A 16159-nucleotide genomic window follows, 5' to 3' on the forward strand; every position below is an offset into this window, starting at 1 on the left:
TCACCCAACCATACAAAATCAAATGTAGGGTTTTTATGTGAGCAGTGAGGCAGTGTTGTTGTTGTTTAGTCGTTTAGTCGTGTCCGACTCTTCGTGACCCCATGGACCAGAGCACGCCAGGCACTCCTGTCTTGCACTGCCTCCCGCAGTTTGGTCAAACTCATGTTCGTAGCTTCAAGAACACTGTCCAACCATCTCGTCCTCTGTCGTCCCCTTCTCCCAGTGCCCTCAATCTTTCCCAACATCAGGGTCTTTTCCAGGGAGTCCCCTTCACCTTGTGCCCTCCATCTTTCCCAACATCAGGGTCTTTTCCAGGGAGTCCCCTTCTCTTTCTGCCCTCCATCTTTCCCAACATCAGGGTCTTTTCCAGGGAGTCCCCTTCTCCTTGTGCCCTCCATCTTTCCCAACATCAGGGTCTTTTCCAGGGAGTCTTCTCTTCTCATGAGGTGGCCAAAGTATTGGAGCCTCAGCTTCACGATCTGTCCTTCCAGTGGGCACTCAGGGCTGATTTCCTTAAGAATGGATAGGTTTGATCTTCTTGCAGTCCATGGGACTCTCAAGAGTCTCCTCCAGCACCATAATTCAAAAGCATCAATTCTTTGGCGATCAGCCTTCTTTATGGTCCAGCTCTCACTTCCATACATCACTATTGGGAAAATCATAGCTTTAACTATACGGACCTTTGTCGGCAAGGTGATGTCTCTGCTTTTTAAGATGCTGTCTAGGTTTGTCATTGCTTTTCTCCCAAGAATAAGCGTCTTTTAATTTCGTGACTGATGTCACCATCTGCAATGATCATGGAGCCCCTTCTATTTGCCAGGAGGTGATGGGACCAGTGGCCATGATCTTGGTTTTTTTGATGTTGAGCTTCAGACCACATTTTGCGCTCTCCTCTTTCACCCTCATTAAAAGGTTCTTTAATTCCTCTTCACTTTCTGCCATCAAGGTTGTGTCATCAGCATATCTGAGGTTGTTGATATTTCTTCCGGCAATCTTAATTCCGGCTTGGGATTCATCTAGTCCAGCCTTTCGCATGATGAATTCTGCATATAAGTTAAATAAGCAGGGAGACAATATACAGCCTTGTCGTACTCCTTTCCCAATTTTGAAGCAATCAGTTATTCCATATCCAGTTCTAACTGTAGCTTCTTGTCCCACATAGAGATTTCTCAGGAGACAGATGAGGTGATCAGGCACTCCCATTTCTTTAAGAACTTGCCATAGTTTGCTGTGGTCGACACAGTCAAAGGCTTTTGCGTAGTCAATGAAGCAGAAGTAGACGTTTTTCTGGAACTCTCTAGCTTTCTCCATAATGTTTGCTATTTGGTCTCTGGTTCCTCTGCCCCTTCGAAATCCTCCTGAGGCTCTAAGCCTGCCTGACAGCTCTAGCAGCAAGGAGCTGCTCGTTGCCCTTGAGAATCACCCTCTATGCCTTCTGCTACGTGACCCTTCCTGGCCTCACAGTTAGGCACCAAACAGTCCAGTTTCTGCTCCCCACCTTCCTCTGGTTAGTCGGTGCTGGTGAGTAGGAGGAACAGGGCCTTCTCTGTGGTGGGGCCAGCATGATGGAATAGCCTCCAGCAGAGAACTTTAGTGCTCCTTTTTTGGCTGCAATCCTAGGCACATTTCCCTTGGCAAAAGTCCCATGGTGAAAGCTGCAAACAGCTGCAACTGGACTAGATGTCCCTTGGGGTCCCATCCAAGGGTAGAATTCTATGATTCGAAGTAGCAAGCTATTTAAACGCAACTATTTGAACACAAGCCTCTCTCTATCCTGGCAAAAGGGGTACTGAGAATCAGTGTGGTGTAGTGGTTAGAGTAGGGGTAGTCAACCTTTTTATACCTACCACCCCCTAATTCATCTTTCTTGATGGTAAAATTTCCTTAAGATGGATGGAGGATTCAGCTCCTGCCTTGGAAACCCAACTGCCCACCTAGAATCCTGAAACGCCCACTAGTGGGCAGGTTGACAACCCCTGGGTTAGAGGGTCAGACTGGGAGAAACCAGGGTTCAAATTCTTCTCACTGGTCATCTTGGGTCCTGCCTTCTCTCAGCCTACCCCCACCTCACAGGGTTGTCGGTTGGGAGAGCCACGAGCTTACTCGGAGGAAAAGGTGGCATATAAGCTCAATCAATCAATCAATCAATCCAAGGGGTGAGGGTGTCTGCCCCGCTCGCTCCCCAACCCCAAGAATTGGCTTCGCCCTGCCGCATCTCGTGACAGTGAGTTCCGTAGGTGAAGAGCGTGCTTGGTGACGTACACCGGCGCAGCCGAAAGGCTCGCCTTCTCCCCAACAGCATCTCTCTTCCACTCGCGCGCTCCTTCTCTCTCTTTCTCCGCGGAGCAAGGAGGCGCTAGGACCGCGCAGCCCCGCGCCCGCCGCCGCCGCCGCCCGCCGGAGCATCCGCACCCTCGGCGGGAGCAGCATCGCCTCGGCGCCCCGGACAGGCAGGCACTTGTGGCGGAGCGGCGCCGAGCCCCCAGCCCAGCCCGGCCCGGCCATGAGCCGCCGCTTCACGGTCACCGCCGGCGAGGAGCCGCGCCCGGGCACCGCGGCAGCAACCGGAGGGGGAGGAGGAGCAGAAGCCCCCCCGCCGCTGCCGCCGGGCAGCAACAGCGGGCAAGGTAAGGACGCGCCGCCTCCAACCCCGCAAAAAAGCCGAGGGAGGGAGGGAGGGAGGGAGGGAGGAGGGGTTGCTTCAGCCCCCCCCCACCACCAAGGGCTAGTGTCCCCCCCGACCAGGCGGGTCAAGTTGGGGAGGGGGCCAGGCCAGGTGCCCTTCCCTAAACCCCAATGCGGGAGGAAGAAGAGCGGGCGGGGCGGGGACAGGCGCAGCTTATGCCCCCCCACTCTCGAGGGCTGGTGTGCCCCCCGCCAGGGCGGGCCAAGTATAGGGGAGGGGGAAGGGAAAGTGGGGAGGGCGCTGGGCCAGGTCAGGTGCTTCTCTCCCCCCACCCGGCCCCGGTCCGCCTTTGGGCTGAACCCCGGGCCGGGCGGGACGGAGGGAGGCACGCCGTCTGGGTCGCCCGTCGAGCGAGGCTTTCCCGCCACGAGGCAGCGGCCCCCCCCCCATCCATCTAGGCTGGCTTTGTCTCAGAGAGGAGAGAGGGGGCTGCCTCCGCCGCCACCGCCGTGCCCGACCGGGCTCGCTCTTTCCCGGAGCCGCGCGGCGAGGAAACGGACACGCCCCCCACGGCCGAGCCCTGCAGCCCGACGGGGCGGGCAGCGGAGGCTCCGGGTGCTTGTAGTGGCCGGCAGAGATTGGAGCGCCTCCGGGACGCGGGGGCTGGCCGGACCCCCTAGCTGCGCCCCCACATCTGTAGGCGGCCGGGTTGCTGCTGCCCCCTCTCCTCCTGCTCCGGCTCCCCTGCGCGCCGCGCTGGCTGGCCCGTCCCGGCTGCGCTTCCGGCTCCCGTTACCGGCGCGGCATCGATCGTGGAAATCCAAGCCAGGCAGCCGCTTCAGCACTTCCCCGCCTCGACCTTCTCTCCCCCAGGAAAGGGCAAGTGGCTGCTTGGCTGGCGGGCAAGGTGGAGGGAGGCACGCGCGGGGACGGGGGTTGGGGGGGTTGGAAGGGGATCCGAGGGTCATCTAGTCCAACCCCCTGGAATGCAGGGGCTAAGTTGGGGAAGGGGGGGGGAGGACCTGGTGGTTCATTCCTTGAATAGGTGTGGTGATGGTGTCTGCAAAGGCCCTGTCTAGCCAGCTCAGGCCTGGGACGGGGAGTGCGCTCTGCACCTGCTCAGAGGTGTTGTGTGTGTCGTGGCTGTTGGTGTTGTAGGACCAAGAACATGCTGGGGTTGGGCTTTCTTGGGGTGGAGGGGTGTGAGCTGTAATTTACCCCCTTCTGGGGCCTCCTGCCTTTCCCCCCTCTCCCCTGCTCTTCTGGGCTGGCTGGGTGAAGGATTCATCCTGCAAAAGGTTTCAGGGCTACTGCTTGAAGAAGCAGGAAGCACAATACCTGGGGCAGCTCGCTTGGTAGAGCAGGAGACTCTTTAGCTCAGGGCAAGGTTGGGAAAAGATTCCTCCATTGCAGGGGTTGGACTAAATGACCCTCGGGGTCCCTTCCAACTCCACGATCCTATGATTCTAACAAGCAGCACCTGCCTGGAGGAGGCCCTTGGCTGCTCAGGCTCAGGGAGCTCTGGAACCCGCCAAGAAGCTCCAAAGTGTTTAGTGAGGTTTTTTTATTGAAGTTTACATTCTATCCCTGAGGAGCTAGGCGTCATACTTTGGCCTTGCAACAGCCCTATGAGGTAGGAAAGACAGAGAGAGAGCAACATTTCCAATGCCACTTATGGCAAAGGCTCCCTTTGAACTCGGATTTCCTACAGCTAAAGACCAGCGCTCCGCCCACAGCACCATGCTGCCCTCTCTTCAGCAGCATCCTTTGTTGACACATTCCCCTCTCCTCCTCAGCTGACGGGCAGATAATTGAGTTTCTGCCTGCTGAGCTATAGATCTGAACTAGCCACCTAGCACCTCAAGGCAAAGTTTGAAATCTTCAAAAAAGGGGGAGGCAGAGGTCTTGCAAAGGGTCTCTGCTTTTAAGCAATCAGCTCTGCTTTAGCAGCATGTATTCTGATTACACCACAAGCCTTGTTATTGCGAAGAGTCACAGAATGCCACCGTGAAGGTAAAATTGGTCAGAGCAAAGGCATAGAATCATAAAATCGTAGAGTTGGAAGAGACCACAAGGGCCATCCAGTCCAACCCCCTGCCGAGCAGGAAACACCATCAAAGCATTCTTGACATATGCCTGTCAAGCCTCTGCTGAAAGACCTCCAAAGAAGGAGACTCCACCACACTCTTTGGTAGCAAATTCCACTGCCGAACAGCTCTTACTGTCAGGAAGTTCTTCCTAATGTTTAGGTGGAATCTTCTTCTTGTAGTTTGAATCCATTGCTCCATGTCCGCTTCTCTGGAGCAGCAGAAAACAACCTTTCACCCTCTTCTATATGACACCCTTTTCTTTATTTGAACATGGCTATCATATCACCCCTTAACCTTCTCTTCTCCAGGCTAAACATACCCAGCTCCCTAAGCCGTTCCTCAAGTTCGGGGTATCTGACTATGGGTCACGAGGGCAGGGAGGGGGCTTGGGGCATTTGCTGCCCTAAAGTGTGAGGCTGGCCTTTGGCCGAGATGGCTTTAGAACAGCCTTCGCCAATTGGGTGCCCACTGCCCACCCAGATGTTGGGGTGTGGGGTGCTGGGACCCCTGGGAGATGCTGTCTGAAACATCTGGGGGGGGAAACAAGGTTTGTGAAGGCAGCTTCTGAGCATCCGAAGAGACCTGCAGTTGCTGGATCAGGTCCAAAGGCCACAATTTAAGGATGATATGGAGAAGCTGGAAGGTGTGCAGAAGAGGGTGGCCAAGATGATCCAGGGTCTGGGAACTAAGCCTTATGAGGAGCAGATGAAGGAGTTGGGAATGCTTAGCCTGGAAAAGAGCCATCTTCAAATATCTCAAGGAGAGTCACATGGAAGAGGGAACAAGCTTGTTTTCTGCCGCTCCAGAGGGTAGGACTCGAACCCACGGCTTCAAGTTACAAGAAAGGAGATTCTGTCTAAACATACTTAAAAACAGTTTGAGGGTAAGAGCTGTTCAGTGGTAGAACAGACTCTCTCAGAAGGTGGTCGACACTCTTTCACTGGAGGTTTTTAAGAAAAGGGCAGATGGCCAGTGGTCAAGGATTCTTGAGCTGTGATTCCTGCATTGCAGGGGGTTGGACTAAATAACCCTTGGGGTCCCTTCCAACCCTACAATCCTGTGATTTTATGAAAAGAGGGTTAGGTGAATTCATGGAGGAGGTGGAGGGAGGGGCTATCAATAGCTACTCGCCAGGGCGACTATGCTCTGCCCTCTACATTGGCGGCAGTGATGCTTCTGGACAATGCAGGCAGAGAGAGTTGCTCGCTGGTTTCCCTAATGGGCATTTGCTTGGCCACATGTGTGGGGTCCTTCTAGAGACTGGTGGGTGGGTTTTTTGCTTTATTTTGGTGTGTTCTGCAACACTGATGCAACAATAGTGCTTTTGTGGTGTATCTAACCGTCCACACGTCATTCATTTTTAGTAATTGTTCTGCATTGCTTCCCCATTATTCCAGCATTATTGACATCTGGAGGGGCAGACACGTGCTCTAGCCATAGCTGCCAAGTTATCCCTTTTTTACAGGGATTTTCCCTTATGCTGAATAGGCTTCCTCACGAGAAAAGTGAAAACTTGGCAGCTATGGCTCTAGCTCAATGAAAACAGGACAGGCCCCCTTTCCCTGAACACTTCCAGTATGAAAATGTACAGCATTTCAGAAGGAAGCTACTGATTAGAGATGAAGGAGTATCACCCCCCCCCAAAAAACACACACATTTGCAGCACTATTGAAAGGGGGATCATGCAGGTGGTGCTGTGGTCTAAACCAGTGGTCCTCAACCTTGGGCCTCCAGATGTTTTTTGCCTACAACTCCCATGATCCCTAGCTAGCAGGACCAGTGGTCAGGGATGATGGGAACTGTAGTCTCAAAACATCTGGAGGCCCAAGGTTGAGGACCACTGGTCTAAACCACTGAGCCTCTTGGACTTGCTGATCAGAAGGTTGACGGTTTGAATCCCCACGACGGGGTGAGCTCCCGTTGCTCTGTCCCAGCTTCTGCCAACCTAGCAGTCTGAAAGCATGCCAATGCAAGTAGATAAATAGGTATCCCTGCAGCGGGAAGGTAAACGGTGTTTCCATGTGCTCTGGCACTCATTACGGTCCTCCGTGGACCAGTAGCAGTTTAGTCATGCTGGCTTCATGACCCAGAAGTCTGTCTGTGGACGAACGCCAGCTCCCCTGGCCTGAAAGCGAGATGAGTGCCGCAACCCCATAGTCTCCTTTGACTGGACTTAACCGTCCAGGGGTCCTTTACCTTTACCCATACATCACTGCCCTAATGCTACCATGAGCAGAAAAGGTCACAACTTCACAATAAAATAGCACTAATTATAATAGTAGCATAGAGTTGGAAGGAACCCTCAGTGGTCATCTAGTCCAACCCCCTACAGTGAAGGAATCTCAACTAAAGCATCCCTGGCAGATGACCATCCAACCTCTGCTAAATAATCTCCAAGGAAGGAGAGTTCACCACCTCCCGAGGGAGACCATTCCACTGTCCAAAGTTCTTCCTAGTATCTTGTAACTTTCAGAAAGTTCAACTTCCTTTCTTGTAACTTGAAGCCATTGGTTTGAGTCCTACCCTCAGAGCAGGAGAAAACAGGCTTGCTCCCTCTTTCCATGTGACAGCCCTTCACATATTTGAAGGTGGCTATCATATTGCCTCTCAGTGTCCTCTTTCCCAGGCTAAACATGTCCATCTCCTTCAACTGTTCCTCATAAGGCTTTGTTTCCAGGCCCATTATCATCTTGGTTTCCCTTCTCAGCACACATTCCAGCTTCTCAACATCCTTCTTAAACTGTGGTGCCCAGAACTGGACACAGTATTCCAGGTGTGGTCTGACCAAGGCAGAAGAGAGTGGGACTATGACTTCCCTTGATCTGGACACTGGACTTCTGTTGATGCAGCCTAGAATGTTGTTGTTGTTTAGTTGTTTAGTCGTGTCCGACTTCGTGACCCCATGGACCATAGCACGCCAGGCACTCCTGTCTTGCACTGCCTCCTGCAGTTTGGTCAAACTCATGTTCGTAGCTTCGAGAACACTGTCCAACCATCTCGTCCTCTGTCGTCCCCTTCTCCTAGTGCCCTCCATCTTTCCCAACATCAGGGTTTTTCCCAAGGATTCTTCTCTTCTCATGAGGTGGCCAAAGTATTGGAGCCTCAGCTAGAATAGTGTTAGCTTTTTTTGCTGTTGCATTACACTGTTGACTCGTGTTAAGCTTGTGGTCTACTAAGATCCTTTTCACATGTACTGCTATCAAGCCAGCCCCCCCCCCATCTTATATTTGTGCATTTGGTTCTTCCTGCCTAAATGCAGAACCTGACATTGGTCCCTAATTGGTGTGATAGTGGAGCCCTTCCTAGCTTTGGAACAAACACCTGCAATTTGAAAGAAAAACCTCAGTCTGGACTGAATCCTGAACAGCTGGACTCAAACTTGCTTGGGCATCCTGGTTCAGCTGCCAAACACTGCTGATCCTCCCATTTCTGTGATGCTATTAAATACCGGTAGCTGACGTATCTGTTCCACGAGGGGAGGGCCTGGCTCTACTGATCCAGGGCTGGGGTGCCTTTGAAGGTTATCTCCAGGCCCCTCCCTCCTTCGCTTGGCCCTTATCTCCCAGTGAGCTGAATTTAGTAACTGGCTCCATGCCTTCCAGCCCTGAGCTTTCTCCAGCCTGCGGTGTGATGGAGACGATGCCCCATTGAATGACTAGGCTAGGATCAGGGTTCCAGTTCCTGCCTTTCTCCAGATGTTGCAATCCTGAGATAAAGAAGAGATGGAAGCAGAGAGCCCCCCCCCTCCCACACACAGAGAGGTATGGGGAGAATGCGGAGAAGAGGTGGGGGTATCATGGATGTGCATTTTTACATCTCTCCCCCCCCCCTGCATGTGTGAAAGACGAGACACAGACTTTTGATTTCAGCACAAAGATGGGTCTCTCCCTTCCCGTTCTCTGTGCCTGATACTCTCAGAGCCTGCTGCCAGTTAGTGCTGGAAATGCTGGGTTAGGTGGTCCAATGGCCTGACTCAATGTAAGGCAACCAAGTTCTACAGGAGCTTCAAGGAAAATACTTAAGATCCTTTTCTAAGTGGCATTTTGCTTTCCCCAGTCACTAACCTGACATCCAGAGATCTCCATGTGGTTGCAAAACACACCTGGAGCCTGGCTAATTTCTAACACTGAGCAGGACCCAAATCCTACTGTGCTATCTCTGCTTTTCCTCTTGTATTGTGATAAGGAAAAATCCTGGTGTGCAGATTTACTCCCTGCCCAGCTTGTCCGGTGCCACTCCCTGCGGGTCTCTCTGGTCAGCAAAAGGAGGAGTCTCCAGCCAAGTTAGAAGAAGCAAACAGTGGTCAGTTGACCTGATCTTTATTTGAACAAGGTTCAAATGCACAAAGAGCAGAAACCCCAAGCACGGGGATGCAGGAACTTTTAAGACCTCTCCCCATTTCCCATACATTTTTTCAACAGCATCATCAATACATCACAAATATGTCACAAAGTCTGATTGTTTGGCATGAGCCCATCACCCACCCCTGTCAATAACCCCACTTCCAGACACCTTTTAACTACCCTCTTCCCCAAAGAACAATAAGAGTATTTACACATCCCGCTAGCTGCAATCCGATGGGCTTGTCTGGGTAAGTGCTGCCCTTAACTGCCTCCTGCCTCCTGTTGTGTGGCTAAGTTCACACCTTGTGGAGGGGGAAGGAATATGTGGCTTTATGCTTAAGGGATTATGGAAGCAGGGGAAGCCCTGGATTCCCCTCTTCCAGAGGAGTCATTAGCCTTTGGAACCAAGGAAATCCGTCAAACCGTTGAGTTTTGGCAATTATTTGATTCTGTATTGGATAGTCAGAGGAAACAGTACAATTCATGGTATCCGCTTATTGCTTCAATTTCATAGACTGCTTTTCTGAGCCTCTTTGCTGTTGTGGATGTCTGGTGCCTGTGTCAACGGTCATTGTCCTGGCCTTAGAGGCTGTGGTGCAGACGTGGGGTTTTGGGAGTTGTTTAACTGCCCTCCCCCATTCCTGGTTTTAACAATTGGCAGGAGATATGGGGCAGGTTTGGCTACCGAAGGTACTGGGTAACCAGTTTTCCTTTGACTCACCTTTGTGTAAAAACCGTGGCAGTGCTGATAGATCACAATAGATCCCACCATAGAATGTCTTCTGAGCTTGACATTTGTTGCTGCTGGTTAGGAATGGCTTTTCCATTGACTAGCCCCCCCCCCTTAAGAATGCCATTAAGAATTGTGTCAAAAATCAAGTGGAATTAAAAACAGACAACACGCAGGGGGAAATCCTACTAAATTCTCCTTAGCTACCAGAATTCTGCCTCCCAGAGAACTGAGGAAGTGAGGCTGGCTCCCTCTAGTGGCAGCAAGTCCACACTGACTGCAAGTACTTGCCCTGTTGTCTTCATCTCCAGAAAATGAATGGTCTAAACGTCTTGTGGGTCTACTTGGAAGTAAAACTGGATACAGCCCATGGAATTTGCTTTTCTCATAGCTGCTTGCCCAAATGATGAGGGCACTTGAAGGGCACATTTCCTGAGGGGTAGCAGCCCTGCAAGGCTCTTGCGGGAAGGAGACCCAAGAGCTTTGCAGCCCCATGGAGACCCAGCCTTGCCTCTGTCGTGGCCCTCCTGGGGGGGGGCATCTCCCTCCACCTCTGCCCTCTGCAGAACTAGGACCCCGAGGTATCCCTGTGGGCTTGCAATAGGTTCATATTTATTTACACAGTTATTTATAAACTGCTCCTCATCATAGCTGCCAAGTTCTCCCTTTTTTTAAGGGAAATTCCCTTATGCTGAATAGGCTTCCTCGCGAGAAAAGGGAAAACTTGGCAGCTATGCTCCTCATACAAAATATCAGTGTGTTGCACAGGGAGATCCACAAATGCAGAAAACAGAAAAAAAAACATAACAACAATACAGAAGGATCATAAAAAGGACGGACTCACCTAAAAAGTTTATAAACTGCTGAATAGGCCTGTCAGCGTAAAAAAGTCATTAAGAGATGCCTGCAAATTAGGAGCGAGGATGTTTCTGCTTAGTATTTTAATTGCTAACACTTTATAATATACTAGTTGACCCTCCCACGCGTTGCTGTGGCTTATCCCTGTGGCTGCCCCCACCCTGTGACCATCCATGACGTGTTGCTGTTCTCCCTTTTTTTAAGGGAAATTCCCTTATGCTGAATAGGCTTCCTCGCTAGAGGAACAGCTATGTTCAGGGTCAATGTTTCCCAGGAAAGGGGGAGGATGTATCCGTTTCCCCCTGGATTATGTGTTCTCCCCCCCCCCGGGTTTTGTCTCATCCTTGTGTTTACTCCCATCCTGTAGCGTCCCATGAGGTATCCTGTCCCCCTCCCCCCATCCTACCTTAACCCATGACCTATTTGGGCCCCTCCTCCCCCCACCCCCCACCCAGGGCTCCATTCGGGATAGTATTTAAAGGGCTGTAGAGCAGAGCCCTAGTTTGTAGGCTTTAAAGTAGAGGTGAGGCCTAGTCTGTCAGCCTTGGCTTGGGCTAGTATTTAAATGCGACCCAAGGCCTCGGCCCTGTATCTCCATTCCTTGGCCCCGGCCTGACTCTGTGGGTTGTCTGGTAATGGCCGCCTTGGTGGTTTCAGTTGCTCGGTTGATGACATTATTTGGCGCCACCCTTCAGAGCTTTAGCTGGTGATGTATAATTTGCGCGCCACTTTTTTGTGTTTAATCATTATTTTAGGTATGAAAGGTGTGCTTTTTTGGAAAACATTTATGCCAGATCCCTCCCTGATGGGCAAGGTACGCTTTGTCCTAATTTGATGCAATTCGGTTCAGCGGTTACAGTGAAAGGCTGTTACATCTGCGCACTCAGTGGGAACATTTTTATATACAGTGGTACCTTGACTTACGGACGACTCGACAACTGAATTTTTTGACTTACGAATGGGGCAAATGGCCGCACGCTTACGAATTTCTTGACATCCGAACGGAAACTGTGGCGGTTTTTTTCAACTTACGAATTTTTAGATAGGGTTGCTTCGACTTACGATTTCTTCCGTTTCCAATGCATTCCTATGGGAAATTGCGTTTCCAATGGCGCTTTTCGACTTACGAATTTTTCGACCTACGAAGGTGCCTTCGGAATGGATTAAATTCGTAAGTTGAGGCACAACTGTATATAGATTTGCTCTTCTTAGGTTTGTTTTTGCCCTCTTATTTTTCTGTAGGTGGCTGGGGAAACCCAGCCAGATGAGTGGGGTCTAAAGAATAAAAGTACAGCGGTACCTCTACTTACGAATAACTCTACTTACGAATGTTTCTACTTACGAACAGAGCTCCGTCCGCCATCTTGGATGCGGTTTAGATAGGATTTTTTCTACTTACGAATTTTTAGATAGGGTTGCTTCGACTTACGAATTTTTTCTCCCAATGCATTCCTATGGGATTCGACTTACAATTTTTCCGAATGCCTTCGGAAGGCATTAGATTCGTGAGTAGAGGTACCACTGTATTATTATTATTATCATTAGCCATAACTATTTGTTTATTACAGGAAAATGAGATATAAATATTAAACTGTCACTCAGCCTCCCGCCCCAGTCCTGTATCTCCTGCTTCCTCCCCTGTTTTCTTTGGAACAACTTTTGCTTGGCAAAGAGGTCCAAACAGGTGGCATTTCATTCCTAGTGGAGGAATGCCGGGCACGGAGCTCCCTCTAGTGGCCAAAGGTTTTGTCTGTCTTTTGCAAAGGTTGCCTCCTGACACCTGTTTTTCTCAGACTGTGCAGATTCCCGGGCCCAAAATACATGGTGCACGATGCACTTCTTGGGAAAGGCGCTCCCCAGGCATGTTTTGCCACCATGTGCCTAGCATGGCGAGCAATGAATGAAAGAGCAGGCCTCTTCCTCTGAGGTGGACCTCTTGCAGAAGCGCATAGTCCAAACTTGACATGATGCCTGGCCGGGGGAGGGGGGTTGGGAGTGATTGAATATCTGTTCCAAAGGACCAGGCGCTGCATGAGAAAGTTGGCACTTCAGTCCTATGTGAACATGGGATGGGCAAATGAAAAGACAAACTTAGAAATCACGAGATCTCAGGGCTGAGAGATTTTCCCTCTTCCAGTGTCCGCTTCTCCCTCCATAAGGGCCCAGAGGGCTGAGTCTGGCTGTGATCGAGATCCCCAGGGCAGGAGCCTACCAGCAGCCTGCGCAATAAATAGACCCAGATATATGCAAATGACATCTATATATCACACTAATTTGAGTGTGGAATTTTTACACCGACAAAATCCCATGTAATCACCACCAACGACGGCTCACTGACGCAAAGTCCCTTTCAGCTGTGCATTTTTCTCAGGTTCACACAACTCTAATTCCTTCGGGGAAATTCTTTATCAGATTCCAGCTTGAATCATTCATAAGTGCCAGTCCTCCCAAGGCAGCTGAAGGATGGGGACAGTTCTTCAAACCCGCCATTTCTTTCCTTAAAATAGGTTGCTTCCCAATGACATTTTTAATGTTGGGGTTGAACGTGTTTGGGAAATGTACGTGTTCCTGATGTTTTGCATGGTGGAATATAGATCAGAGGTGCTGAATCTGTGGTCCTTGAGATATCGTTGGGCTCACTCACTTCTGAGCACAGTCCTTGGTGTCTGCCCTCCATCTTCTACCTTTCACTACTTTCACGAGAGTCCATGGTGAGAAAGGGAGACAAACCTTTTTCTCTCCACGTTCCCCATCATTTATACACACCTATCCTGTCCCCTATTACTCCCCCTTTCTCTACTCTAAAAAGTCCCAAATGTTGCATCCTTTCCTCTTGGGGGAAAGAGGAAACTTGCTCTCATCTGACTTGCTCTCTCTCTTCTGAACCATTTCCAACTCTGCTACGTATATCCTTTTTGAGTTGAGTCAACAAGAAACTCCACACAGTATTTCAAAGGTGGTTGCACCACAGATTTGGTTAAAGCCATTGTGATATCCACAGTTTTTATTTTCAATTCCTTGCCTCATGATCTGTAGAATGTGTCTTTCCCCCAGCTGCTACATGTGGCCTCAGATCTCCACTGCACTCTCACTGTCACCCAAAAGTCTTGCTCCTGGCAGTCACCTCCAGTTCAGACCCCATTTGCCTCCATGTGAAATAAAACATACACCATCACTTTATATTCTTTTATATTGAACCATATTTGCCATTCTGCTGCCCTGTGAAGGAAGGTCATGGCACCTGCGACTGTTTAGTTTAGAGAAAAGGTGACCGAGAGGCGAAATGACATTTCGTTGTGCCTTGCATGGAGAAAATGCATAAAGGAAAGTTTTTCTCCCTCTCCCATTACACTAGAACCCCTAGGCATTGAATGAAGCTAAATATTGGAAGATCTAGGCTGGATTAAAATAATAATAATCCTTCATGCAGCACATTGTTAACCTATGGAACTCCCTCCCACAGGAGGCAGCGACAACCACCAACTGAGATGCCTTTAAAAAATAGATTAGGCAAATTCATGGAGGAGAAGAGGGCTGTTGACGTTTCCTAGCCAGGATGTCTCTGCCCTGCCTCCACGGCCGGAGGCAGCAATGCTTCTGAATGCCAGTTGCTGGAAACCCCAGGAGGAGAGAGGGCTCTTGTGCTTGGATCCTGCTTGCTGGTTTCCCACAGGCAACTGTTTGGCCCCTGTGAAAACAGGATGCTGGACTAGATGGGCCACTGGCCGGATCCAGGAGGGTCTCGCTATATTATTAGGATCCCTCCCTCCTATGCACTCATTCCTAAGAAATTGTGTTTTCTCGGCTGTTATCAGCAGAGGCAGCTTCGTCCCTCCTCCTCCTCCTCGCCCCAATTCCCTGTTGCTCAAAACCAGGCACCTTTGGACGCTTGATGACTAAGCAGCAGGTGCTTTGCTTGGTCTGGAGATGAATCAAGCCTTCGCTGTCCCTGTGCAATCCTCACAAGATCTGGAGGACATTGGGATACAGGACATCTCTTTGCCCACCTGAGTTGGCTGGAACCTGGTTTATCTCCTTATGCCCAGCTAAGGAAGAGCCCTACTGCTGGCATAAATTAAGCCAGCCTGAGGGATGCTGGTGCAAATGGCAAAAAAGGGCTGTGTCAGGGCTTAGGGGAGGGATGAAAGGCCACAGCATCCTGCCCCTTACATTCCCTGGTCCTGCCCACTCGTCCTGCAGCCAGAAATCAACTCTGCAGGAGTCAGTGGAATGGCAGAATGGGAAGGTTTGCCCTGCCCCCAGCAACCACTAGCCAGAAGCATAGAATCATAGAGCTGTAGAGTGGGAAGGGACTCCCAAGGGTCATCTAGCCCAACCCCCTGCAGTGTGGGACTCACAGCTAAGGAATCCCTGGCAGCTGGCCTTGCAGCTGAACTGGTCTGTCTGCCTGATTAGGATTTCTCTGCCTGTTGACTGACTGGTAGGCTGGGGCAATTGCCATCTGTAAGAACGGAAGGCACCCAGGGTTGTTTTTCAATCTGGGTTCTTATGATTTCTTCTGGAGCATCTCCACCCCCACCGTTCTGCCCGGACACTGAGGTCCAGCTCCGAGGGCCTTCTGGCGGTTCCCTCGCTACGAGAAGCCAAGTTACAGGGAACCAGGCAGAGGGCCTTCTCGGTAGTGGCACCCGCCCTGTGGAACGGCCTCCCACCAGAGGTCAAAGAGAACAACAATTACCAGACCTTTAGAAGGCATCTCAAGGCAGCCCTGTTTAGGGAAGCTTTTAATGTTTGATTTCTGTATTTTAATGTTTTGTTGGAAGCCGCCCAGAGTGGCTGGGGGAACCCGGCCAGATGGGCGGGGTATAATTATTATTATTATTGTGGGAATGTTCAGGAATGTGGATGAGGAGATATTGTTTAATATATCCTATCCCCGCTTGCGCTAGCAAGCACAAAACTTTAGCAGAGTAAAACATTCCCCTTTTGCAAAATACACAGCAGAAGAACGTTTGCGCAGGCTTGATTTAAGCCACTAAAATAAAGTGTATTTTCCTGGTATTTCCCCTTTTTCCCTCTTAAAAGAAAAGACACAACACAATGCTCTTAAAAGTATAAAAGATGTTTACTTACAAGCATCTCGAGGTACAGCACACTCAAGAGGTAGACTTGCTTAGTTAAAAGGTAATATATACATTGTGAAGTTCACTTATAAGAAGTGAGACTCCATCTCATCTCTCTCTCTAGGCTGGAGGCCTTGAGGGAGAGACTCACTAAGATGTGTGTAGTCCAAGAGGTCTGGTCCAAGAGAGAGAAAATGGCTGTTTCCTTCAGGATTTATCTGCCACTTCCTCAACTCATTTGCATGTGAAGGAAGAGGAAACTACGCTTAGTCATATCCTCCTCCTCAGTCCTCCAAGTGGACTATCTAGGGATTGTTGTGACTTGACTGCACTTAACCCTTTGCATCCCACAAACCCCTTCTCAGGCAATTCACAACATACACAAAAACATACATAAATAACTTTAATCAACCACCCAAGAGTCCCAG

The 16159-nt window shown here is 50.3% G+C and overlaps 1 protein-coding gene across 2 annotated transcripts in view; it reads left to right on the top strand.

Moving 5' to 3' along the window:
* The first annotated feature begins 2431 nt into the window (after positions 1 to 2431).
* The window catches only part of SLC12A5 (solute carrier family 12 member 5), a 97101-nt gene continuing 83373 nt past the window's right edge, over positions 2432 to 16159 (top strand). For both annotated transcript variants that reach the window (XM_088674815.1, XM_088674816.1), the window contains exon 1: positions 2432 to 2627. In XM_088674815.1, the coding sequence (XP_088530941.1) occupies positions 2504 to 2627 (124 nt within the window). In that variant the 5' untranslated portion in view covers positions 2432 to 2503. The remainder of the gene's footprint in view (positions 2628 to 16159) is intronic.

This window comes from Zootoca vivipara, chromosome 7 (genome assembly GCF_965207765.1).
Source record: "Zootoca vivipara chromosome 7, rZooViv2.hap1.1, whole genome shotgun sequence".
NCBI lineage: Eukaryota > Metazoa > Chordata > Lepidosauria > Squamata > Lacertidae > Zootoca > Zootoca vivipara.